Below are 27,125 nucleotides of genomic sequence, written 5' to 3' on the forward strand. Positions count from 1 at the left end.
CCAGATCAGGCAGGCCTGGCCCCAGAGAACGGGGTTTGGCCAGATCCACCTTGTCACCACACACCCCTCCTTGCCTCAAACCCTGGCTCCAGCTTCTCGGGTCCAGGAGGAGGCATCATAGGGGCAGATATAAACCAGTCACTTAACTGCCATCTCATTCTTCTGCAAAGAACGAACGAAGGCTTGCCACGCTACTGGGTAAAAATGCTTAGAGACATGGATCTTATTCTGAATCTGTTTTGGAGAATCTTGATAGTAATTCTCCTCCTGGGCCATAGCCTTAGAAGGGAGAAGAGCCACTTGAGGGCTGGACAGGCAGAGGTTCAAATGTTAGCTCAGCCGGAGTTGGGCAAGCCACTTCCGCTCCCTGAGGTTCGGATTCCTCACCTCACAAGCCGTGGTGTATGTGGGGAAAATGGTGCAGATGCCCACAGGGACCAGGCAGGAGCTAGGGCGAGCTGAGCGGCTTGGGCTCCATCCACAGTCAACAAATCTGGTCTAGGCGCAGGGGTCCAGTGTAGCCAGATCTTTTGATTTTTAACAAGCCAAAAACATGGATGTTTATTTGAAAACCTCCCATAATTAAAATGACAACTAGTTCAAGTTCTTTAAAAATACCACCATGCAAACAAAACAACATACCTATGGGACAGCCACTCAGCCTATCCCAGCTATAAGCATTCTGTCAGTGGGCTTGCTTTCCTAGAGTCTTCCCTTTGTTTCCGCTCAGTCCCAGGAACTAGGCACTAGGCAAGCAGATCAGATTGCGAATGGCCTGGGTGCCTTGCCAACGGCCCGTGGTTCTTCCTGCCAGGCCTGAGTCACTCACCTTGCAGTCCTCCGCGTGGCTCTCCACCATGTAGCGTCCATAGTCTATGAGACGGCTTCCGCACGAGCTCCTGAGGCCCTTCCTCTAGGTCCACCTTCGTGGCCTTGACCTGCAGAGAACAGCTAGTGAGACCAGGAGACAAAGGACCCTGGGTGAGGGAAAATTCCAGCGGCTCGTGCCCATCCCAACACTACTGCATTACGCGCAAGGATCCCTGCGCAAGATCAGGCAGGAGTAGATGACAAGGAGAAGCAACGCCCTGGAGGCTTCACGGTTCCCAAGAGACTCAAGCAAGCAATTCCTGGCTGTGCCTACGTGAAATTGGCGTAATACCCCTTGCCTGCCTCACTTCTTAGATGATCATAGAATGAAAGTGCACACGAAAGTGCTTTATAATTTACAGTGAGGGGGAGACGCTGGGTCTCCTCTATGGGGAGGAGCAACTTGAAAGTGCTTGGCTGCAGCTTTGTATTTGTTCAAGAAACAATAGTGCCATTTTCCTCTAGCACCAAGGGATAAAAAACTGGCCTAAAGGCAATGGGACAAATTCAGTCAGCAAGCCCACTCATTAGGTTAACTATTCATTGCACATCACATCCTAAGTACCACTGGGGACTTAGAGTGAACCAAACACAGCACTTGTCCCCACGGAGATTGTGTTGGGGGAAAGAGGCCCAGACAATGAACAGATAAGATAAATATATACTATACCCACCACGTATTTACAAGCGCTGCGAATTCAAATAAAGCAGGGATGAAGTTACTGAGTGAAAAAGGGTGGTCCAGAAAAAGACTTATTTGGGAGAAACTAGCCCCAGGGAAGCATAGGGGGCAAGGTGTAAAGATCTCAAACTCTGGGGAGTCCTTATTAGGAAAGGTAAGGGCAGAAAAAGATAAATTCTGGAAAATACTACTGAGATGTCAAGGGCTCCAAACAAGTTCATTTCAGAGAGAAAAAAATTAGTGAAGGGAAGGGGAAGCTCTACCCCAAGTCTAAGGTGTGCTGGGAGGGAGTACGACGGAGGTCGTAAGGCGACCCTCAACCACAATCGGTGCAGGCTGGCCCAGTCGGCTGCGGGGAGGTCGCAAACCCTGCAAGGGCGAGGCAGGTAATGGGCAGGAACAAGTCCTGAAACCCAGCTAAGTATGGCGGGGGCGGGGTGCGGGCACAGCCAGGACCCTGCTATGCCAGTACCTTTCTCTTAAGGAGGGGCACCGCCTTATTGGGGATCCAGAGCCAACTCCATCTCGGCCAGGTTGTGCCGCACCAACGTGACGTGGTCCGGGGCACGTTGGATGTGGGAGCTACAAGTAACGAGAGCGAGACAACGGAACCATAATCTCGCTGGCGGTCCCGGCCCCCGGTGTCCTGAACCCCGGGTCCCTCGCCACTCAATCCGTGGCGCTGCCTTCCATCGAGCATTCCGCTTTACACACTTCGGGTTAACACTGTAATTGAATTTCTGCTTCCGAGTCTTCCCCTTGGCCTTGGGCTTCGTGCTGAGCACCGCTCGGGCAACTCAGACTCCGCGCTCAGCACCTCGCGCAGCACACTCCCTCCTGCGGCTGCGCGCCCGGCTTGGCAGGCTTTTTGGGAAACGCAGTCCTCCCTGTAGCTATACAGTGCTGATTACTACAACTCCCAGAAGGCAATGAGCGGGTGCGCCTGCGTATAACGCTCAGCAAATTCCTCTTACCCCGCCCCTTTCGTGATCTGATGGGGAGGCGGACCTTAGCATTCTTATTTTCTCCTACAGCTGTTGACTGGCAGGAGGTGGCTCCTGGCCCTGTGACTCCGGAGGCGCCCTTTGAACCATCCCAGACCCCAGTCACTGCCTCACAAACAGACTCCATTCCATCTATGGGAGGGGGTGAATAGTGAGTTGCTCCTGGTAACCCGTGGTTACCATGTTAGCTGGACAGAGTTTGAAAGTGCTGACTTGATCTACCTCTACCACTTCCAGGTCCTGGCTCCACCTCCTACCCTTTCCTGACTGTTCCTACCCGCACTCCCCAGCACCACTAACTCCCCAAAATCTCTGTGTTCCCTTTCTAGAGAGATACTTTTCACACCTCGCAAAAATAGAGCTTGCAATACCTGCAGATCTCTTGGAGGAAAATTGCCCTGTTGGCAAACAGGCTCCTTGCTTGTATCATGTTGCCACTCAAGAACAAGCCTCCAATGAAGTGCTGAGATTGCGAGTGGATGTATTTAGTGCCAATTATTTCTGCCCCAGGAGAAATAAAATAGGTCAGAACACCCCTTTCCACATGGAAGAAGTGGCCCCCTCCCCTCCCCCACAAGAAGTAGGAGGTGCAAAGTTGGGGAAGGTTGAAAAATCTGAGGGCTGAAACCAGCCTGCTGACTGGTTGTTTAATATTGTTGGCAGGGAGGGGAGAGAAAAAAGCAGCAGGTAGGCAAATCCTTTGATAAGTTTCACTTTAATGGCACACCAGAAAGAACGAAAACTAGGCCTCGCCCCAACACTGGTGAAATCCCTTCGCTTCCTCACGGTCACAGCTTCTAGCAAAATACCCATCATGCTGTTATGATTATTACCTATTTTCTTCTCTATCACCTGAATTAGAGGTTGGGGACAGTGTCAATGTCACTGCTCGCAGGTAAATTAGATCACGCCCTTCTTCTGTTTAAAACCCTCCAGAGACTTTTCAGCTCCACGGTATGACCTGGCCCTGCGAACCTCCCAGCCACAATGGCTTTGCTGCGCCTCATGCCCACCAACACCTGTCTGGAATGTTCTCTCAGAGGCACAAAGTTAGCTCCTCGTCATCTTTGATCAACTCAAATGTCACCTCCTCAAAAAGGCCTTCCTGAAAGCCCAATATAAGAAAACCATTGCCCCCACTGTCACACTACTGTGTTTTCCCCCGATAACCTCACAATCTGAAATGATTTCTGTACTCATTTATCATGTTTCCCGTCCTAGACAGTAAGCGGTCCTTCTGTCTTTCTTTACCAATGTATTCCCATTGCCCATCGGGTCTTGTCTTAGTCAGCTCAAGCTGCCATAACAAAGTACCACAGACTGGGAGGCTTAAACAACCGAAATGTGTCTCACCGTTCTGGAGGCTGGAAGTCCAAGATCAAGGTGCCGCTAAGGTCGGTTTCACTTGGAGGCGTCTTCTCTTGCCTTGTAAATGGCCGTCACCTCACTGCGCTCACATGACCTCTCTTCGTGCTCTGGAAGAGACAGAGATACCTCTAGGGGCTGTTCCTCCTCTTATGAGGACACCAATCCTATTGGATTAGGGCCCACCCTTATGAACTTATTTAACCTTAACTACCTCTTTAAAGGCTCTGTCTCCAAATTCAGTCACTTTGGGGGCTAGGGCTTCAACATATGGATTTCTCAAGGGACATGATTCAGTCCATGAACCTATGTGTAAATTTGTACCCTGTTTGGAATAATACTGTAGGAACCCATAAGGCAGGGTCAGCTGGAACACTAAAAAGGAGGATACAGCGTGCCCCAAAATATCCCTCCGGTGGGCATGAGCAGTCTTCCTAGGTGGTCTCTGCAGAGAATGGGTCAGGACCCTGGGCCTCAGCCTGACCTTTTGAAAGCCACCAAGAGGCCATCCCCCCTCCACTGTCCCGTGGTATGCTGGAGTCCCTGCTCGCCTTTGCCTCACCTGTTGAGCTTCTGGGAGACTGGCCCTAAGGGTTCCACCCCTGTCAAGAACCTTCCCCGTGAGGAATTAATAACCCAGCATCTTATCTTCCCTAAGTCTCTCATGAATTTCAACAGGGTGACTGGGTATCCTGAGGTCTGAAAACTCCAGCTGCCCGGACAGACCAAGACCCAGGCCTGAAGCCATGGTCAATCCAACAAAGGGCTCAAGCTGAACTCCATCGTGCCCCTTCCCGGCTGTCATAGGGTGTAGCCCCAAAGCCTCTCCAGAGCTGATCTGGGGGTGATTAGTATCAGCTCAGTGGCCCCACATCCCACAGTTACATTTCCAGTGCAGGACAATGAAGATTTGTGGTGGGCATATTAACCCAGGGCTGCTGCCCTTCTGTTTCCAAAGGGAGTTTTCATTCTACCACCTTGCTAGGTAGGATCAACAGACCCACTGACCTGCTTTAGAAAGATTTTCAGTGACAAGAATTAACATCCCGACAGGTGCTGTGAGAGCCCAGGGGAGGGCAGGGTTCTGGGGTCAGGGGTGCCTGTAGGGAATCCTGGCCAATAGACAGGAATTAGGCAAAGAGGGGTCACATCAACATCAACTTCAGGATGGCTACTGCAAAATTATTATTCAATGCAAAGTTACACATTTAAAAATTAATACATCTTCTTATTCTTTTTATGCATTTAGTACATTTTGAAAACCACTAACAACCAGACCTTTGAATAATATTAAAGAGTTAAATATTTGAAGTTCGATTTGTAAACTTGACGTATTATTTTTTTCTCAAGCATAATTTTTTCTTAATTCTTGATGAAGAAGCAAAATGCTCCCAAGTCCTCAAGCAATTCTAATGACAGCCAACACGAATGAGAGCTTACTATGTTCGAAGCACTCATTTTATCTTTACGAGCGACCATCGCTTGGAGTACAGACTATTATTATTCCATGTGAAAGAAAAAGGAACTGGGGCACAGAGAGGAAAGTGACTTTCCCAAGGTCATGTAACTCTCAGGGAAAATCCAGTCGTCTGGTTTCTAGGCCTTCTGGTTCTTATGTCCCCATGATGGTGACAGGCAACTGGGGTGTGACATCTTTCTAGCACTTTTAACTTTCCTAAGGGGGCTCACTCAGATCTATTCCCACCTGCATTCCAGTGAGCTAGATGGCAGAGCCCCCAGCTGTGTGGGAGAGTAGGGCAATGCCTTTACTGCCGGAACTTACATAGAGCGGGTCATGCCATCAGGGTCCCTCATGGCCTGCCAGGCTGGAGGAGCCATACCACCCCTTTCCTCTGGGCACGATCCCTTGCCCAGGTACAGAGTAAATCATAGGTAGGCCTGGGACCAGGACCCAGGCTGCTGGTGTCCGGTCTTTAAGGCCAGTCAGGCCTGGCTACCTTCTAGGAGGCAAGACACTCTCTGCTCTGTTGTGGCACATGGAAATGCCTGCTCAGGCCCAGGAGTGACCAAGGAGCCACTTGGTCACTCCTCATCGTGATTGCTTGAGTCTTGCAAGGCCCTCAGTGACAGCGACGTCGCCGTGGGCCCAGGTACGAGCATAAGCCCCATTTTACAGGAGGCAAAGAGAGGGTAGACTGAGGAATAACTGCCGGCGCAGGGCCCCTGTGCTCAAGCCCCTCTCTCAGGAGGGATGTGAGGTGTTTCCAGGCCCGTCGCCCAGCGCCTGGCACACAGTAGGCGCTCAACGTTTCTTGAATCAAGAGCCACATCTCCAAGCCTTGTGCGTCACGAGCAGAGATGTCACCTGGAGAAGAATCCAAAGGGGCTCGCTCGCGGCTTCGCAGCGCTGCGCGCACCTCTGGGGAGGCTGAGTCAGAGCCCGTGGTCACAGATGAGGGGAGGGAAAGGAGGGGCGAGGGAGGGGGCGCAGACTGGAGGAGCGCGGACCTGGGGAGTGGAGGGGAGGATCTTGGGGAGAGGAGGGTGCAGCGAGGCAACGGAGGGACCGAGGGACGCGGGAGGGAGCGTGGGGAGAGGATGCAGAGTGGCTGACGTGGGCCGGGGTCGGCACTGCTGGCTGTAGGAGGCGGCGGTGCGCAGCGACACCGCGTCCTGAAGCGAGGACGAGGGAGCGCCGTGTCTGCACCTCCCCGCACAGCCCGCGCCTTGCGTACGGAAGAGCGGCCCGCGCCACCGCGTCGAGCCACATCCTCTCCGGCTCCTGCCACTCCCGGAGCCACCATGGCCCCGGCCCTGTGGCCGTGCGTCAGCCGCATTCTCTGGCTCGCCTGCCTCCTGCCCTTGGCCCCGGCTGGGGTGGCCGCAGGTAAGGCGCCGCACGGGCCGGCTGCCCGCCCTCCCCAAGCCATGGTGCGCCCCGGGTCCTTGCCAGGAGCTGGGGTTGCGGAGCTCGCGCCGTGCGTCCTGTGCGCACCTTTCTCCTCCCCCCGAGCCCTTGCACCGCTCTGCGGAGGGGACAAGGCCAGCTAGGCGCCGAGAAGCCCTCTCCTCTCTCCCTTCACCGCTCTTCCCAGAAGTCGCCTCGCCACTGGAGGGAGTTCCCCGCACCCCTCGATTCCTGCTACCACCCCCAGATCAGCCCTGTCCTGGGAACCGTGCGCAGTGGCCCGTGCATCCATCCCAATATTTGGGGAACTCGCAGCTGCTGGAGGAGGGGGTGGACAATACGGGGAGATTGAAAATGTGCCGGGTGGATTATCACGGCACAGCCCCCCAGGGAGCGCGCGGCCCAGTTGCCCGCGGAGCAGCGATTTTTGCCTTAAAATGTCGCCTTATCTGGAGAACCTTTCCACCCTGTTTGTGTTAGCTGAGGGGAGGACGCAGTTTTAGAGCCCAGGAGGCTAGTCTGCCATTTCCTCTCTGGGAATGATTTCCAAAATGGACCCCGAGCAGGTTCCACCGGGTCCCACCCGGTGTCCCTGGTAGCGCTTCCACCATCCCCCACCCCCGACCCCACCCCACCGCTGGAAGGCTAGCACCAACTTTTCTGCCTCATTTTCACCACAAAAAAGACCCCAGATTGCAGAGTTGTTGGGGGACAGTTGGGACGCGAGCAGCTATGGAGGGTGTTAAATATTATCCGACATTTTTCTTTACCCACCTTAAAATAATGGGACAGAGAGGAAGAGATCTAAGGCAATTTTGTGAAATAAAAGCCACAAGATAAAATAAAAACTGCATTTCCGGGATGAAATAAGAGAATTTTGTGGTACTTGTGCTTGGTCAGGATTACCTGCTTTCCCTTAGAAATTCATATAAAAATGGGGTCTCCTGTCTATTAGGTTACATGTGTCCAGAAATGATCAATGTGGCCTAAATTATCAAAAAAAAAAAAAAAAGAGAAAAAAGGAAAAAGAAAAAGAAAAAGAAAGAAAGAAAGAAAAGAAAAGAAAAGAAAAAAGAAAAGAAAAAAGAAAGAAAAAGAATTCTTTGGAAGTCATGTGTGGTTCTCAGCCTGGCCTATTGCACCCAGGATATGGTCAAATAGCAAGAAATGGGGTTGGGGAAAACCCACAGGACAAAAACAAAGGCTCAGATACCCTTTTCACTCTTCATAGGGTCTGGGTCAGGCCACGTGGTGCGCTTTCCAGGGTTTGATGTCAGAAGTCCGTGTCCTGGACCATTAATTAATTCCCGATTGTGTTATTTAGGCTTCAGAGGTTCCTTGGGAAGTATTTTGCGTTGTCTACATGTGCAGTATGAAAAGGCTGATGTAGCCATTTTCTAGAATGTTCAGGGCCTCATGTGCTGTGGTGTCAAGGAAAATGTGTGTGTTCCAAGTGGAAGCCCTGGGGCCCGCTGTGGGCATTGCTCCTGGGGGTTAAGTTTTGCGGCAGTTGCCCCTTTGCATTTTGCTCTGGCCCTTTCAGCACTGAGTCTCTCTGGGCACCTGTGGTGCCCCTGAAGCCCCTGTCTTGGCTGCTCTGTACTCTAAGGCTGTGTCACCTGGGCTCCTAAACTTGGAAAGATGGATTTGGATGGATAGGGTAACAGGACCTGGGCTTGGCCCTTTCAGCTACATGTGGCAAAGCTTTCATGGTCCATTTCAGCTTGGATGTCCTGGATACTTCCCAGAGCCCTGAGGAAGAGGGACAGCATCACCCAGGTGCTGTGAAACATCTGCTTTAAAAAAAAAAAATGCTTGAGAAAAAGTGCCCCTGGAGACGGTCTGGACAGGTAGGGTCTCCCAGGAGCTGCGCCAGCATCTGCCGCATTATCTGCTGTAGCCACAGCCCTCCCCCCCACCCCTCCCGCCTCCCACCGGAGACCGCTGCCCTCCCGACTCCATTCCCCTGGCAACGGATCTGCGTCGTGCTGACATGCGCCCTGACATGCGCCCGTCTCGCTGCAGATGCTGGATGGCCATTAGCACGCAACCAGCCGAATGTCCCCGCCACTTGCCAGCCTCACTCTGGCCCAAGCTCTTCGACAGGGGGTGGGCAGGACCAAGAAGGAGAGGGGAGGGGATGGCCTCTTATCTGAGCACCTCTTTGAGCGTCCCTTTCTGCGTGGCCCTGGCCAAATGCTAACTTACCGCCCAGCCAGAGGGAGACAGAATGGAACTCAGCCTGGGTGTTGCAGATCTGCTCTGTGGCCCCAGGCAAGAGCATGATCCCAGGGGGCTCAGGGGACTTAGTCCCTCAATGTAAAATACATACCCTATCTTCCTGAGGAAGCTCCTGCCACAGAGTCTAGAATCCTCTCTTTGGGACATGGGTGAGGCAAAAGGCTGGAGCAGTGGGGACAGGCAGCATCGCCACAGGCGATTGGGGCGCAGCTGAGGACACACTCACACACCTCACAGTTTTGCTGAGTCCAACAGGTCTCTCGTGAACTCCCTGAGGGCAGGAGGCTTGTCCTGTCCTTCTGGTGTCCTTAGTACCTGTGGGGGTGGGGCAAGGACAGGGCTCAGTACCACGTGGGTGAACGGTCTCCTGGGGCATTGCCAACTGGGCTGGTCCTTCTGCCACACCCTTCTGTCCAAGTGCCACTCAGCAGCAGCAATGTTGAACACCTACTATGTGCCAAGTACTTTGCTAGGCAGAGGGGAGATGGAGATGCCCCCTTTCCTCAGGAGCTTGCAGTGCAGTCGGGAAGACAAGGAAACCATGATCCAGACATGGGGTGGTAACAACTGTGTGCTCAGGGAGAGCACCAAGGAGATGAGGGGTTCAGGGAATCCTTCCTGGAAGAGATTATATCCACGGACAGACAGGTGGAGAAGGGCAGTGGGGACAACATGTGTAAAGCTCCTGAGGCTAGGAGGCTCTGAGCACGGGGTGGGGAACTGCAAGTTTTAAAGTGGCCGGCTAGAGCATGGATGTGCCAGTTGTGAATCTGGACTTCACCCTGACACTTGCTCATGATGAGATTACCTGTGCAGGAAGCTTGTCGCTGGGGGTGGCTGAGAGGAGGCAGGACTGGAAGCCAAGGGTCAGGGACAGGATGTAGCAGTCATCCAGACAGTGCTGAATGCTGGCCTTAAGCAGGTTGGTAGTGATGGAGAGGAGACGAGCCTGCCCACGAAGGGGGAGTTAGAGTGGCAGAGGCCTGGGGTGGGTGCTTGGGATTGCTGGATCCACTAACCCTCTCCATCACAGAGTGCTAGGTGAAGGGAATGGTAGGTTTGCGGAGAAGTCCAGAGGGTCTAGTACAGGACCATCCAACAAAACTTTGGGTGGTAAAGGAAGGGTTCTGGATCTGTGCTATAGCTTCTAACCACCTACGGCTGGTGAGCCCTTGAAATGCAGCCAATGCGACTGAGGAACTGAACTTTTAGAACTAATTAATTTTGAGTAATTAACCTTGGTTAATTTAAACTTAATTACATATGGATAGAGGCTACTGTATTGCTCGGTGCGGGTCTGGAGCCTAGAAAGGTCTGCCTCACTGGGTTCCATCAGCATTTAGGAAGTACTTGAAGCCACGGGAGGGGGTGCCTGTGGCCCGCAAGGTGGGTGGGAGGGAGTGAAATGAGCAAGTGGGGCTGGCAGCCCTTGGGCCCCCTTCCTTCTGCCTCACCTCTTCTGCCCAGGTGTGCACTGCAGCAGGCTGGGCACTGCTTAGCCTGAAGCCCTTCAGAAATCTCACCTGCAGAGGAAAATGACAAAGGACAGGAAGAGTTACCACGCCGTGCAGTAGTGGTACTGACAAGCGTGGAGGGTGCTGGGAATGAAGATATACCTGCCTGAGGGATTAACATGCAACTGTGGACACGCGTATCAATGTGACCATGGACATGCTTTTGATATGTTGCCATATGAAAAGAAAATAGTTCACAATTGTGTGCCGTGTGATTGACTAAATTAGAAACGTGTATGCATGAAAAAGACATGAGAACGGCAACATGATAGCAACTGTCATCTTAGAGAGGTAGGATAATAGGACATTTCTAGTCTTCTTTATATATACGTATTACTTTTATGATGGAAGCAAGCTTTAGTTTTAGACTCTTACCTTGTTTAGATGATAAAACATTGCGCCACCACCTAAAGCAATTGAAGAATAATGACTTAGGAAAATGCCTATGACACAGAATTGGGAAAAACAATAGAATATATAATCTCAGAGTAAGAGCATGATTTAAAAAAAAATAGTAGGAAATGCCCAGATGTGGTAACAATGGTTGTTACTGATTATTTTACTTTTTAATAACATATTTTAATTTTTTATTTTGTACGTTATTTTCAGGTACAGTGAGTCTTACCTTCAATGTGGTGGTCGGGAGGGAAGTGTTATGTAAAAGCCCTCTTCCCTGGTCTCCATTCCATATGCTGAAGACACCATTCTCCGCAAGACTAATTCTGGGGTTCCCCGTAAGAGCTGCATCCCCAGGATTTCAGTTCACGTTCCCAAGGAGTCGACCCAACTGGAATCACAAAGTTCCAGCGTTGACCCTGGCAGGAATCCTGAAGTCATGTAGAGCAGGGCAGCCAGTGGAGCTTCCTGTGAGAAGGAAGCTATTCCGTATGTGCTCTACCCAGAATGGTGGTCCGTAGCCCCGTGTGGCCAATGAGCACTTGAAAGGTGTCCCGTGTGACTGAGAAAGTGGGTTTGAAATTTCGTTTCATGTTAATTACAACTTCATTCGCCACACATGGCTGGTGGCTGCCGTATTGGGCAGTGCTGATCTAGAACCTCTCCCTTTGTGGATTTTGAAACTCAGGCCAAGAGAGGAGAGGGCTTGGCTCGGGTCACAGTGGCCCTTCTTCCCAAGGCTCATTCTCCACTGTCAAGGAGGAAGGCCTCCAGCTTTGTGTTTCAAATTGGAATTTTGTGTGCCACCAGTCCAAAAGAGTGGGTAATCGTGGGCATTCCTTGGCAGCAGCTGCAGTGGTTCTTCGGGTGACATGTGCAGCAGTCATTTACATCACTAAGGTGTAAGTCTGTCCAGGTCCGGCCCATGCCATACACATGCTCTGTGATATAAATTGGGGACACTGGGAAGAACGTGTGATTTGGAGTCTGTCGGGCCCAGGTTGGAATCCCAGCTTGACAATGAACTAGCTGTGTGCCTCCTGGGCAAGTCACATGGACTGCCTGGACCTCCATTTCTCCACCTGTAAAACGGAACAGAAGCCAGCCTAGAGGGTGGCAGTAGGGTTCCTTGCCACGTCCCCTTCTAATACACAGTTTTTGTTTCTGGGCTTGTAGGCCTGTATGAACTCCAACTCACCACTGATAGCCCTGTTACCACGGGGGCAGAGGTGACCATCACAGCTAGCCTGGTGGCCAGTGACAACGGCAGCCTGGTCCTGCCCACCAACATTCACTTCTATCGCTTCCACTGGATCCATACTCCACTGCTGCTCACAGGAAAGACGGATGAGGCGTTCAGCTCCACCATCCGCGCTGTGGGCAACGAGCCCGGGGACTTCCCCGTCTCTGTCTGGGTCACCGCCGCCAACTGCTGGATGTGCCAGCCTGTGGCAAGGAGCCTCCTCGTCCCCTCCATCACAGGTGAGGACCTTTCCTGTTTGCTAATTTGCCTTCAGACTCTTGGTGCAGAGAAGAACATCCAGCCTGGCCAGTAATCACAGAAATGCAAATTAGACCCCTGGTCCCTTCTCTGTTGCCAGCTGAGTTAACAAAAGATCAGAAAATGGTAATACCCACTGCTGGCAGTGTTGCGCTGAAATGGACACTTATAGTATGTATTGCTACTGGGGATATAAATTAATACGACCCCTTGGAAAGCAGCTGATCAATATGTATCAATGGTTATAAATTAATTTTACTCTTTGGCCCATTCGTTCTCATTCTTTCTCCCCCAATTTCCCTCCTTGATCTCTTGGAGTTCATAGTCTCTTAAAGAATTTATCTTCAGGAAATAAACCTCTATTTGGGTAATTATTTATGCACAAAGGTGTTCATTGCAGTAGTGTTTATAATAGAAGAAAATATAAACAGGCTAAGTTTGCAACCATAAGGGGAGTTGTTAAATACATCGATAGAATTTGTATAACGAATAAGAATGACCTTTACAAAGAGTTTGCAATGTCCTCGGCGAACACTCATACCCGTGCTTGTAAAATTTTGAAAAGCAAACCACAAAATTCTATAACCAATCTGGTCACCCGTGTTAATACACCATGTACCGTACAGGTACACACAGCAGTACTTTGCGGTTTCTCAGAACGTCAACGATGGTTATGTTTTGAATGACAGGCAGTTTCCTTTCTTTTCATGCTACTTTTCTACATTTTCCAAACGAGCTTGATAGAGCAGGCCTTACCCTCTGCTTTTGTGGTGAAAAACATCAGCTCTTACAGTTGTTTTTTTTAAGAACAGAAGACCTGAGCAGAAGTCTTCACTCAGCCCAAATCACTGGGTGTGGAGATACGATCAGTAGAACTGCTAATTTTTTAAGGCTCATCTAATATTTTGAAATATTTCCCAAAAGTTACTTTCAAAGCCTGTGCATTTCCTTCTGTTCCTGGGCACCTTTGGTGCCAGCAAGCTTATGGTCCTAGTGAAAAGGGTGCAGGAGCAAAGCTATGCATGTCACACCTGCTGTGAGCCTTCAACGTGATGACCCGGGGGAGGGGCCCTCTTGCCACCACCCAGCTCTGACAACCAGAAAGGTCCAGTGGGGGAGAAGCTGCTCTGGCCACAGGCATGTGTCAGGTCACTCCCTGGCTCCACCCTCCTGCCATCTCATGAACTCACCCTCCCTTGGTTTCTGTCTCCCAGAGCTCCTTGTGGGGAACCTCGTTGTCACCCAGAACTCGTCCCTGCCCTGGCCCAGCTCCTATCTCGCCAAGACAGTCCTTAAAATTTCCTTCCTCCTCCATGACCCGAGCAACTTCTTCAAGACCGCCTCGTTTCTCTACAGCTGGGACTTCGGAGACGGGTATGTCCTTACCCCCCTCGATGCCCCAAAGCCACGGCCCATGGTGGGGGCCTCATTGTCCCATGAGGGTACCTGAACTGTCCCACTTTCACCTGCCCACTCTCACTCCAAACATTCCTTGAGCACCTGCTCTTTGCCAAGCTTGGGCTGTGTGGGGACCAGGGGGAGCCAGTCATGGGACCTACCTTTGAGGTACCTGCCACCTAGTACAGGAGGTTACTGGTGCCCAACAGCCCTTTAAGGAAGGTCAATGTAGGAAGGATTTTTCTCCATTTGACTCTGGAGGGACCTGTTCTGGCTTCATTTCTCCTTACTCCTTCTCTCCAAACAAGCCAGGCTAGAGGAGGCCGGTCAGGACGTGTGAGTCAAGCACTGAACCCAAGTAGCCCACAGACACCTCAAATTCATGCAAGAGCAGTGCCCAGTGAAGACCCCTCGCTCCATTCGAGTCCCCCCAAGCTCCTGGCTGAGGAGGGAGGCGGGCTTGTAAGTGCCACGTGGGTGAGGAGTGCTGCATGTCATGTGAAGGATTATTGAGCCTTTGATGACCTTGGAAAACTGGTATTCCAGTGTCTTCCTCTGCAAGCCTAAGAAACAGCTGGTTTAAGGAATGCCAAGATTCGGAGGCAGAAAAATGTGGAATGGAGATACAGCTCGGGAGAGACAGGCTGCTCTCGGGCTAGATGTCAAGAACCCAAGGACTCTCTCCTCTGAAGATAAAAGGATTTGGGTGACGATTTTAGACATGCAGACTCTCGTTGGAGAGGGGAGGAAGTGTTCTCTACTGCAGGGGACTGTGCAGAGAGAGACAAGCATCTCTCCCCAAAGCAAGGGGGCTGGTCCAACAGGCCTCTCTAAATAAAACAAGAAACGAAATATAAGTATTATAAAGGAGGAGAAAAAAAAATCATCACACACAGATGACCATACTATTTACCTGGAAAACACAAGAGACTCAACTGAAAAATCCTAGAACTAAAAAGAGATTTTTAGTAATATAGCTGCTTACCAAAAAAGCTACAAAATTCATAGCTTTCCATGCAACTGCAATCAAAAAATTATTTTATAATAGTTATACAACATAAAAACTGAGAGAATAAACTGAGCCTAAAATTGTAGGATTTACATTAATAAGACCACACATCATACTGAGAACCTTAAAAAGATTTAAAAGATGAAAAGGGAATTTCTCAATATTGGAAGAAGGGGGAAAAATCGGAAAAGCAGAATGACGATGAATGGGGATGGGGAGGGAACTGGAAATGCATACAGAACTATTTTTAAAGCTACAGATAATTTGCAGCAACAAAAGGCAGCTCAAAATGGAACAGACCAGGAAAGGCAGAAACAACCTAAGTGTATATACACATCTAGTAGGTAGATGATAACAGTGGTATTTCTAGCCAGTGAGTATAGATAGATGATTGATAAATGGTAGCAGGGCACTTGGTTAACTATTTGGGAGAAAAACAATTTGATCCCAAACAAAAGCAACTCCAGATAGATTCCAAAATTAAACATAATGAACCAGGATTAGATTGAAATGTAGATAAACACATACAATTGGATAATTTGACAATGGGGAGCGCATTTCTAAGAATAAAAACAGGTGGAAAATATAAAGGAAAAACTGCTAGATTTGGCATCACCAGATTTAAAATTTGAGTGTGAAAGAAGTAAATCAAACCAAAAGACAAAGTTTAAACTGGGAGAAAATAGTTGGAAGACATACAATAGATAAAAGTTTGTTAAACTTCATCTATATAAAGAGCATTGACAAATAAACGCAAAGATTTCTTTTTTTAAATTGCTATTAGACTTCTTAAAAAGTGATTCAGGTAATTGAAGGGAAAGAGCATGATATAACTTGGATATGTCCCTCCCTGTTTTACAGAGGAGATAGGAAATCTGGAGCTGAGATTCAAAGCCAGGTGTGTTTTAACTCCAAAGTTCATGCTTCTCCCCTCCCCAGATTGGGCCTGTCTCTAATACACAGCCTCTCCCAGACTCCTGGCTGGGGCAGCAGAACACTTCCTGGCAGGTGACGGGTACCTGTCGCTGGGAGTTCTCCCACCTGTACCTTATATGCACAAAGACAACCAACAGCCACTTTACCCGAGCACAGCAGACCTTGAGCCCCAGGGGGCTCTGGGGGCTGCTGTTATGATGACAGATTTGCACATGAGGCCTTGGTAACTGAGCCACCCCTGACTCTAAGAAGTCATATGAGTCACTTCTTCCCTGTCACCTTACAGCACCCAGATGGTGACTGGAGATGCTATGGTCTATTATAACTATCCGATCATTGGAAACTTCACTGTGAAGCTCAAAGTGGTGGCCGAGTGGGAACAGGCAACACTGGATGCTGGGAAGAGCATCACGCAGAAGACGGGAGACTTCTCTGCCTCACTGAAGCTGCACGGTGGGTGTCTGGGGGCGGGGGCGGGCGGAGCGCTCCTTGTTCCCTGGCTCCAGCAGCCTCTGCTCAAGCACAGTGGACTGTGCCCCAGTCTATGGCACAGGAGGGAACGCTGAGACCCATCTCTCCCTGGCTTTGGTGAGAGGGGGCCCTTGGGCGCTGCAGGAGATTTCTCCTTTGTGCTATGGCCACTAACTGGGATGGTGCTTTCCCCACGCAGCACAGATGATGGGGTGTGGGGGGAAATGTGAGCCAGCCCTTGGTCCTGGTTCCTGGAGCTCTGCCTGCTTCCTCCAGCCCCCTCACTGAGCCTGCTGTGGCGCCTGCTGCTGCCCCCGGGGAAGCAGGACACAAGCATGCCCTGGACGGATCTGCAACCCACCCTTGGGAGAGGGCCGGAGAGGGCAGGGTGGTGGTCACACAGCCCGGACTCTAGGAGCCCTGAGACGTTTGTCCTGAGCTACCAGGCTAACAAGGTCCTCTCTGCCTTTCAGAAACCCTTCAAGGCATCCAGGTCTCGGGGCCCACCCAAATTGAGAGCTTCCAAAAGATGACAGTGACCTTGAACTTCCTGGGAAGGTGAGTGGAATGGAACTTCTGGGTTTGGTGTTCCTTAGATGGACCTGCGTTTTCCGTCTTCTGAGCCTGTGCTGTGGCAGGCGGATAACATGAAATGTTCCCGTAGACCAAAAGCCTCCTTCCCCTTTCAGATCCTACTCAAATGCCACCTCCTCCAGAAAACATACCACATGTGTCACTGGAGCACTCGTTCTGTGTCGTCTAGCAGTCTGTGCATGTCCCTGTTTGTCTCATTGGCTCTTATGTACCATTGTGTTCCCTGGCCTGGAGGGTGTGCAGCAGAGGCCAGGACAGCTGGCTGTGCTGTCCTGGAAGGGACACTGAAGTTCACGGCCACCTGGCCTTTGCACTTGATCTGTGTTCACCCTCTTGGCCGAGCCGTTTCTGAAAAAAGCGCCCTCATTTCCGTGCAGCCCCCCTCTGACTGTGTGCTGGCGTCTCAAGCATGAGTGCCTCCCGCTGGAGGAAGGGGAATGTCACCCGGTACCCGTGGCCAACACAGCTTACAACCTGACCCACGTCTTCCGGGATCCTGGGGACTACTGCTTCAGCATCCGGGCCGAGAATGTCATCAGCAAGACACATCAGTACCACAGGATCCAGGTGTGGCCCTCCAGTAAGTGACACCGCCCCTTCCGCTCCAGAGCAACTGAGGCAGCAAAACCCAGTCAACCCTGACACCACCACCAGTATGCTGCCACCAGCCACCTCTGCCAATGCCATCAACAACCAACCCCTCCAACACGAGAATCATCAATAGCCAACACCCTGACCGACTGGCCGTACCCTGCCCCCACCAAATTCTACCAGCGCCACCAACAACCAGCTCTAGCACCCATCAGTTCTCCCGACACCCCCTCAACACCAGCACCACGAACAATCACCACAGGCAACTCCGCCACCAGCAGCCAACTCAGCCAGCACTGCTGCCACCGTTATCACACACACACTACTGACAGTTCTTCCAGCACCGTCCAGAGCCAGCAGACAGCTCTGTGATCTAATTGCTACACCCTGACGGCCCTCAGCATGGCCATTCACACCCCGCCCATCGGCCCCCGTGCCACCCACGTGGACCAACGCCATCTCTGCCGTGCCGTCCCAGCGTCACCCCAGCTTCAGCTCTCTCGTCACCACCACCGTAGCTGTCAATGTCCCTTTGACATTACCAATGCCACACAGGTCTCCAATGTGAATGCTCCCATACGAAATGAGCCACCATGATCGCAATGCACCCTCCGTCACTCCTGTCAGCCCCCATCACCTCCCCCCAGCACGTGGCCTCCGCCACAGCACTGTTGCCACCACTAAAACCAGCAGCCCTCGTGGTGACTGCCAGACTCATGGGACTATTGTGTGAGCTGCTCAGAAAGTGCAAGGTCCCTCTCATCCCCTAAGAACACAGCCTCCTCCCCCAGAATACCCATCTCCACGCCATCGTCAGGCTCTGCCACTGGCTTACGGTCACAGGATTAGCGGATGATGGCATCACGTCCCACCCTTCATTTCCAGGGGGACTCTCCTGTGACCCGGAGAAGGGCTTCCTTATATAGAGGAGAAAGTTGGACCCTTGGACTCTAAGGGATGGTTTCAGACGCCCAGCTGAGTCCCACCTGTATAGTACAAAAGGGGAAGCCTCCCAGCTGCACTGTCCCCAGGGTTGGCCCTGTGAGTGTCCTAGATGCTGTCACTGTCCCCTCCAGTCTCCCCAGCCCCTCGGAGCCCTTGAGCAGATGCTGCCCTCCACTCTAGGCCCTGGCTGACCTTCGGCCAGGCAGAGTCTGGGACCTGTGGGCACCCTCGGGGGCACCTGCCTCCCCAGCACCTCCTGGGCACTGAGTGCCTGGGGTCCCCCAGAATTCTGTGGACAAGACAGCACTCCAGGTAACCTATGCTGCCTTTTCTTGGGAAACATCCTCGTGGCATATGGTGGTGTCTATAGGCAGGGACACAGGAGGAGGGTGAAGGGACAGTGAGAGGGGACTCACACTTGCTGATCACCTGCCATGCACCTGGCACGTTCCCATCTCACCTTGTGACATCCCCATGGAAGCGTCTCAGGCTAGCATTAGTATCAGGTCGTCTGGTCAGAGTCCGGATTCAAACCGGACCACCTAACTCCAGACCCCGGGCTCTTCCTGCTCTGCCCTGCAGCTTCCTGGCAACAGGGTCAACGAGTGACCCCAGAGCTGCCACAGAATGGAAAGATTTGACAGAGATCACAGGGCTGCTTGGCTTCCCTTCCCCGACACAAGTCACCCAAGAGAGCAAGGAGGAAGCTGTGAAGCCCTCCATGGCCTAGACTTAGAAGTCCTGTGCCACCACCCGTCACAGGCTGTTCCAGCCTGCACTCAGGGTGGGGACACGAGCCGCAGCCCTTGACAGTCACGATCAGTACCTGTGGACGTATTTGGAAACCCTTGCGCATGCCAACTTGGTTTTTGTGAAATCCTGGCTTTGCCTTTTGGGGTTACCTAGTTGGGATGCATGTAGCCGAGGAAAACCTGGGGAGGGGTTTGACTACTCTCTCCCCTGCTGTGGTCTCCTGAGAGCTGGCATTCCGCAGCCACTACCAGGCCAGTGACGGCGCCCTCTCTCACTCCCAGGCATGCAGCCGGCTGTCTTTGCTTTCCCATGCGCCACGATTATCACCATGATTCTGGCACTAATCATGTACGTCAGCCTGAGGAATGCACACCAGAAGGACGTGGCGGAGGTGAGTGCTCAGGAGGGTGGGGGCTGGGCCGCCGGGCCCGGAGAGGGTCTCTGGGGAGGGCATGAGGGCCAGGCCAGAGCGCTTGGAAGGGGTCTGGATGTCTGCACAAGGCCCTGGGCTGATGGAGATGTGCCTTAGAGGCACCCATAGACCAGGCACATTTGTCGAGTTGGATTCTCCCCACTGGACTTACGTCCTGTGCTCTCCACTTGCCTGGAAGCGGTGCCCATGAGCTGGTAAGGGAGAGGGCAGTGGAAAGACGGAGCCCCAGAGGGAGATAAGCCACGGGCACAGCGAAGTGCTGTGTGGCTCCCGGAAGGTGTTTCTGTGCATGCTGCCATGGCAGCTGAGCTTGTTAGGCCACCTAAAGGGGCTCCCGGCAGGGGGCGGGGAGGGTGGCAGGGGTGGGGGTGATTGACCCATGGGGTTTTGTTCACCATAGGTGGCTGATTTTGACTTTTCCCCCATGTCTGACAAGAATCCGGAGCCACCCACTGGGGTCAAGTGCTGCTGCCAGATGTGCTGTGGGCCCTTCTTGCTGGAGACACCATCTGAGTACCTGGAGGTTGTCCGCGAGCACCACAGGCTACTGCCGCCCCTCTATAAGTCTGTCAAAACTTACACGGTGTGAGCGGCCCCACAGCCCGTCTCAGCTTAAACTAACTGCCGACTCGATGCTTCGGGCAGGGTGGTGCATGCACCCAGCAGGAGGGTTCATGAGTGTAGGGCCATCCGCCCTGGCCAGCCATCCATCTGTACAGTCCAGCTGCTGACACAAGCCCCCCTCAGTCAGCCCCGCCCCCAGCCTCCTGTCCAGTCTAACCACTGCTGTAAGCACCTCTCAGTCACCTCCACCCGACCCCTTGCCTTTGAAGAGGCCCCAAGCAGGACTCGACATTCCATGTGGCCTCTGAAGAGCTGTGCCTCGCCCAATCCTCTCATGTTGGCACGTCTGCCTCCATCTGGGATTTGGGCTTTCCTCCCCAGGCAGCCCCGCCAAAGTCAGAGAGCTAGGAGGAAGGTCAAAGACGATTAAGGACACATCATGAAAGGTCACGCATACAGACAAGCAGGCACGCACACACGCACGTGTCACACAGACACCTCAGATGATTTCCTCTGTATCCGTCCAGTAGGTTGCTGGGATGTACCCTGAATTAGAACTAAGATGAAATCTGACCTTCTTCACTGGGCCCCAATGGCTCCTGGTTCTGGCCCCTCCCTTTTTGTGCTGTCCCTGTGGCTACCTGGTCCCATTCTAAGGACACCTTGTTCCCTGCCTGCTTGCTGGGGGCTGGGTGCAGGTAGAGCTAATGCTTTGTGAGTATAAAGTGTTTTATAAATAGCACCTTTTATTGAGACCATGTTAACTTCCATTGAGGAAAAGGCCTTGAAGCAAAAGAGAAGTAGAGCCAGTGGGGACTTGGGTTCTCTGGGAGGGGAAGGTGTTCTTTCCTGCCCAGTTTTACCTGGGGGTGGGGGGTAGCTTGAGAAGGAAGAGGCAGAACCTGGCAGGGGAACCAACCTGTCTGGCCCAGTGGCTGGGGTAGGCAGATCAGGTAGAGAGAGCAGTTTCTCAGTATAGACAAGACCACGATTAGGTCTCCATCCAACCATTCAGGGGTGCTGGGAGCAACCTGGGCCTGTCTGGTGGAGGCCTGGGGCCATGGGGGCAGAGCCCTGTTGCTGTAATCATTTGCTCTCAGACTTTGTGCAGAAAACTGTATACCCACAGTTGTGAAGCTCATTTTCATAACATACTATCATAATTGCTAAATAAAGCTTGTGTGCTCTGAGTATAGCCAAGCCTATGCTGGGTGGCCCAAGGCTTTCTTTTCCGTGCACAGAAGTTTGAGCGGTTCTTGGCTGCATCGGGACATCCTTGGCATGTTCTCTGGTGAACTGAACTGGATAGAGCTGTGGTCTGGGGCCTGGAGACCTGTCTAGGGGTTTGGAACAGTGGTTCTCAAACTGCTGCTCGAGCTGCATCGCCAACTGGTCAGACTCTGATGAGAGTCTGATGAGGGTCTCTTGGAGGCAGGTCCAAGTGTCCCCTGGTGACCGATATGCAGCCAAGTCTGACACCCTGGGCCGACTCTAGATCCAAGTGGGAATGTCGGCCATACCTGGGCACTTGTTGAAAATGCAGATCCTTGGGCCCCACCCCACACTTGAATCAGCACCTGAGGAATGGGGTAACTACCATGTGCATTTCCACAAGCCCTCGAGGTTCAAGTGTGAGAACCCCTCGTCTCCAGCAGGGCCTCTCGAACTTGAATGTGCATGAAAAGCACGGGAGGTCTTGTTCAATGACATAGTCCGGACATCTGGAGTGGGGCCTGTAATTCTGCATTTCTAAATGAGGTTCCAGGTCCCGCTGACGCTGCTGGTCTCAGGCCCGCACAGTTGCAAACCTCTGGGTCTGCACCCTGAGCTCTTCTTCTTCTGCAAGAGGTTTGAGGGTTTTGTTTTTCACTGGCTCTGCACTCCTGCCACCCCACCACCCAGCACTCAGTGGGTCTGCCCTAAGCTGGACATGGGTGGGGATGGACCCCGCCCCTCTCCCCCCTTGCCACTCTGGGAAACCCCACTTTTAGTGAGCAAAGCCATTTAGGGGGCATTCTGGGACTTCAGCATCATGGGCACGTGGGTGCAGATGCTGTCACATGTACCTTTCTACTCAGCGGTCAGCTGTCAGCCACCAGAAGCGGGAAGAGGCATGGGACAGAGTCTTATGTATAGGCAGGCAGACCTCGTTTTATTGGACTTTGCTTTTTTATGCTTCACAAAGGTTGAGTATTTTACAAATTGAAGGCAAGACCCTCTGCCAGCAAAAAGATTATGACTCACTTTATTTTAGTATTCTGGAACCATACCCGAAATATCTCTGAGGTATGCCTGTATTAGTCTGCTCGGGCTGCCATAACAAAGTACCACAGACCTTGTGGATTAAACAACAGAAATTTATTTTCTCATAAATCTGGAGGGTGGAAGCCGGAGGTCAAGGTGTGGGCAGGGTTAGTTTCTCCTGCGACCGCTCTCCTTGGCATGTACACAGCTGTCTTCTCCTGTGTCCTCACATGGTCTTCCTTCTGTGTGTCTGTGTCCTAAATCTCCTCTTCTTATAAGGCCACCAGTCCGAATGGATTAGAACCCACCCTAATGGCCTTGTTGTAACTCAAGCACCTCTTTAAATGTCCCATCTCCAAATACGGTCACATTCCGAGGTGCTGGGGTGAGGACTTCAACACATGCATCTGGAGGACACAGTTCAGCTCCTAACACCTTGACTTCAGACTTCTGGCCTCCAGAATCTAGGAGAAAATAGATTTCTGCTGTTTTCCGCAGTTGGTGGCATTTGTTTCGGTGGCCACAGGACACACTTTCCCTGTGTCTGTTTTGGCAGCTCCGTCTCTCACAGCCCCCAGCCATCCAACAGGAAGCCCTTCAAACCAGATCCTGGAGCCAACCACTCCTCCTGGCCCCCACGCCCTGCCTCCGCCCCGGCGGAGCCGTCCCCATTCCACTGTCCCCTCAGCCGATCCAGTGTGTTCTCAGAACCATGCTAGGACCACGTCCTCCTCTGCTCAAACCCTTCACTGTCCCCCAGCTCAGGGTCTTTCCAGTGGCCCCAAGGCCTGCATGACCTGGCCCTCTGACCTCGCTGCCCTCCTCCCCAGGCTGCTCATCCCTCTCCCAGCTCTGCCTTCCTCAGGGCTTTCCTCTGGCTGTTCCCCCTGCTGGATGCTCTTCCCTACACATTCATGGGGCTCCCTCCTCGCCTCCTTCACGTGTGCTCAAATATCACCAGCTCAGAGAGGCACTCCCTGCCTCCTGTACCCATCTCCAATAGCACTGATCACCTTTGAACTTGCTGTTACTTTTACTAATTATTTCATGTGTCTCCCTCCGTAGAATAAAATCTCCCAGAAGGAAGAGCCTTTGCCTACTGCACTCACTATTTCTAGTTCCAGCACCTAGAACAATGTCTGGCACATAGTAGGTGCTCATTAAATATCATCAAGGAAAGGAGAAAGGGAGGAAAAATACTCCCCCCAAAACCCCCGTAAAAAAACCCCCAAAAATTATATTCTAACAATACCTAGAATTTAGGAGAGGACAGGGAAGATTCTAAAGAAAGAACTCCACGTCTTCCGACCAGAGGAAAGGATCCTTCTAGGGGCTCTAAAGGTGGCTACCACCCTGGGCATCTGATCCAGCAGACCAGGCTCCAGGCCTGCACACTGTCTGCTTGCCGTGCCCAACATGACCAGCAGGTGGCAGCCCTCCCTGGCCATGCTTCCTGCAGTCTCTTCCCAGCGGTAGCCAGTGGGTGCCGTAGGAGGAGAGGGGACATAGACTGTGAGGGCCCTGGCAGCTGTGGCATTTGCAGACACGTGCACATCTGTGCCCATGTGTGAACACAGGCAGACGCCACATGCATATGCATGTTCACTCTCATACAAGCAGAGCAGCCTACCTGGGAATCAGCTTCCAGAACATTCAGCCCCTTCCAGGACAAGGCATTTCTCAGGACTCTTGTCCTTGGGAAGTCCTCTCAGAAGAGGGGTCCCCCTTTGTTCTGCCTCGTCTTTTCCTTCCTAATTACTTTTCTAAGGCATCCACAGGTCAGCACGAGACAACTCCAGCCACACAAATCTAATTGTAGCTGAGGTGTGAAGTGGGGTAAGGAAGTGGAGAGGAGTCCTAGCCTGGCTCCCAAGACCTTTGGCAAGTCACTTAATCTGTCCGAGCTTTAGTTTCTTTGTGTTACACAATTAGTATAAAGAGCAAACTCTTACAACTCAACAGCTAAAAAACAAACAACCCACTTAAAAATCAGGCAAAGGACTCAAGTAGACATTTCTCCAAAGAAGAAATGGCTCTCCATATAAATGGCTAGTAAGCACACGAAAAGACGTTCCACATCATTAGTCATTAGGGAAATGCAAATCAAAATCGCAGTGAGGTACCACTTCACGCCACTTTGACATTTCTGATCCTCACCTGTCCAGAATGGGGCTCCAGTCTCCTCCCAGTCTTGTCCGCTGAGCAGGAATCTCCAGAACCTTCCCCACCATGGGAAACCCCACCTCCCACCCACTGGTACTCAAGCTAAACATCTGGGAAATCTGATTCTTGCTCTTCTACCTTCCTGCATCCTATCCGATGTTGGCTAGTCCTGTTGCCTCTCTTTCTAGAACATACCCCCAATCCATGCCTGTTGGTCTGTCTCCCCTGCCGGGCACCATTCCTCACCTGGGGGCTGCTCCCTGGCCTCCTTGCCCTGGCCTCTGTGCAGTGACCTCTAACAGCATAAGCTGCACCGAAGTGTCTCCTATGGCCCCTTCATGCTTTTTGGGGTCTCCCAGCCCCTCCCTGCCACATTCCCACCTCACGGGTCTTTTCTTAGATCCTGGAACAGACTGTCTTAGAGTTCTAGGACTGCCGTAACAAACTGCCACAACACAGGTGGCTAAAGCACCAGAAAGCTATTATCTCACAGTTCTGGAGGCCAGGAGTCCTCCAGATCAAGGTGCAGGCAGGGTACTTTCTAGAGGCTCTGAGGGAGAATCTCTGCTCCACGTCTCTCTCCTGGCTTTTGGGAGCTGCCAGCTGGCCATTCTGCGTTCCTTGTTTTGTAATCGCCTCAGTCCCAGGTCTGCCTCCTGCACACTGCTCTCTTCCCTGTGTACCTCTGAGCTCCTCCTCCTTCTCTCATACAAACACCAGTCATTGGATTTGGGGCCTACCCTAAGTCAGGGATGGTCTCATCTCGAGATTCTCAACTAATCACACCTGCCAAGACCCTAGTTCCAAACAAGGTCACATTCTGCGGTTCTAAGTAGACATGATTTCTGAGGGACAGTATCTAACCCATTACATAGGCCAAACCTGGAGGTACCCAGAACATGATGTGAGCGCGTGGGATTCCAGGCCCCCTCCCGTGAGAGATGAGCTCAGCTGACCCAGGAGCAGGGGCGGGAAGAGTCACGCGGGCTGCAACAGCTGGCGATGGAAAGAAGGTTGGGTACAGTCAGTCACGAGCGGCATGCGCTGAGTCAGCATTTTGGAGACAGTGGTGGGCAAACCGCCCTCTGTGGGGGTGGGGGGAGGGTTTTGCTTTCCTTCTTTTCTTCCCCCAAAGCCACAGTGTGCTTCCAGGAATGGGCAGCAGGGGGCGCTATAAGCTTTTCTGAGAGGAACCCAGCCGCAGAACAAAGAAGGGAAACCCTTGACTCCAAAAAAAATGAAAATAAAAAAAAATGCTCAGTTGTTCCCACTCAGGCAGTAGTTTCTGGCCAATCCCCAGTGAGTGTTTGACCAGGTGCTGGGCCGCTCTCAGTCAGATCCTGGAGGAGGCCGGGGATGGAGGCGAAGGGGGCAGGTGCTGCAACTTCTCTCAAACAGAAGCCACAGCCTCTGCCCCCAAACAGAGGTCGGATCAGCGCAATCTCCCGCTCAAAACCCTCAATGCCTTCTCATAACCTTTAGCACCACATCCAAACTCTCAGTTTGGCATTCAGGCCACTCCCACTTATCGCTCCAGCCTTATGGGCTATGGTTCTCACGCTATCGCCAGGACATGTGTGGTCTGATCACATGTTAGGGCTCACCCTTCATTCATTCAGTGAATGTCACTGTGCCAAGTGCTGGGAGTGCAGCCACAAACAAGGCAAGGCCCGGCCGCTTGGGGCTTCCTGCCCCGTGGATGTCTGACTCCAAGCCACAAATCACTGAAATAGCCACCAGCCAGGGCCTAGTGCAGAAGACGCCGAGAGTCCCGACTCCAGCCCAGACCACAGCAATGATGGGAGTTCTGGTGGCCATGTGTGGCTCTTCTGATGGCAGAAAACCACGAGGCTTCCCCAGGCTCAGGGTCCCCATGGAGATGCTCTCGGCTTCTGAGCTCCAGGAGGTGAAGACAATAGCAAACATCCCAGCAAGTGCCTTGTCACAAGCCACCACCACCACCAGCTCTACCCAGGGCGACAGACGCGTTTCTGCCAGCGTTTTATCAGCAATTAGGAAAAACATCAATGCCTGTGGTCTATTTACTCTTATATTCCAGCACCGATACCATTAACATTCTTGCTCTTTATAGATTCAACCCACTAAGAACAGTGTTCTCGCTCTTGATGATGCTAAACAGTACCCGAACCCTGTGCTCCTGGAAAACAGAGGGTTAAAGGAACACCCTACCCTTTGTATTCCGGAAAATGGCTTATTGCAAAGAACCTCCTTCTCTACGTGAATTGGAGAAGAGTCACAGAGGCCGCCCCCCCTTGTTTACCTATGACAAGACAAGGCCAGACACAGACCTCAAAATCCCCTTCCTTTGCCGCATAAATGATTACCTGAACTAGTTGTCTCCACTGGTCATTCGGAACAAAGTGCTTGGTAACCAAGTTTTGGTTAAGCTTCTCTCCTTCCTCCAGGCCTTTAGAACTTAGGCCCTCAGAGGAGCTGGCAGAGAGCTCCTTAGAAACAGGCTGGCCTCAGGGTAAAACGCTCTCTCATCTTCTATCCCATCATGCCACTCTTTCATCCTACTTTCCCACACCGGGTTCTTCTTACATGTGTTTTCTCTGTTT

The 27,125-nt window shown here is 52.0% G+C and overlaps 1 protein-coding gene and 1 pseudogene across 2 annotated transcripts; one reads left to right on the plus strand and one right to left on the minus strand.

The window, feature by feature from the left end:
• Nucleotides 1-128: 128 nt before the first annotated feature.
• On the minus strand, nt 129-6,686 carry LOC117016620 (nucleolar protein 16-like; annotated as a pseudogene).
• On the plus strand, nt 6,406-21,329 carry TMEM130 (transmembrane protein 130). 2 transcript variants are annotated; one of them, XM_033096936.1, is made up of 8 exons: nt 6,406-6,769; nt 12,118-12,423; nt 13,657-13,816; nt 16,072-16,238; nt 16,730-16,814; nt 17,228-17,430; nt 19,421-19,530; nt 19,973-21,329. In XM_033096936.1, exons 1-8 carry the CDS (start codon nt 6,685-6,687, stop codon nt 20,159-20,161), a joined length of 1,305 nt encoding a protein of 434 aa, XP_032952827.1. In that variant the 5' UTR covers nt 6,406-6,684; the 3' UTR covers nt 20,162-21,329. The 2 variants fall into 2 exon arrangements, with proteins under 2 accessions (XP_032952827.1, XP_032952828.1); XM_033096937.1 differs by having other exon boundaries at nt 6,407-6,769; nt 20,009-21,329.
• The last annotated feature ends 5,796 nt before the right edge of the window (nt 21,330-27,125 follow it).

This window comes from Rhinolophus ferrumequinum, chromosome 24 (assembly GCF_004115265.2).
Source record: "Rhinolophus ferrumequinum isolate MPI-CBG mRhiFer1 chromosome 24, mRhiFer1_v1.p, whole genome shotgun sequence".
NCBI lineage: Eukaryota > Metazoa > Chordata > Mammalia > Chiroptera > Rhinolophidae > Rhinolophus > Rhinolophus ferrumequinum.

Bases quoted from the DNA above. Each gene is read 5' to 3' on its own strand.
- TMEM130 (XM_033096936.1), top strand. From the start codon at position 6,685: ATGGCCCCGGCCCTGTGGCCGTGCGTCAGCCGCATTCTCTGGCTCGCC. The intron at 12,424-13,656 runs GTGAGGACCTTT...TCTGTCTCCCAG, and splicing joins CCTCGTCCCCTCCATCACAG to AGCTCCTTGTGGGGAACCTC. The intron at 13,817-16,071 runs GTATGTCCTTAC...GTCACCTTACAG, and splicing joins AGCTGGGACTTCGGAGACGG to CACCCAGATGGTGACTGGAG.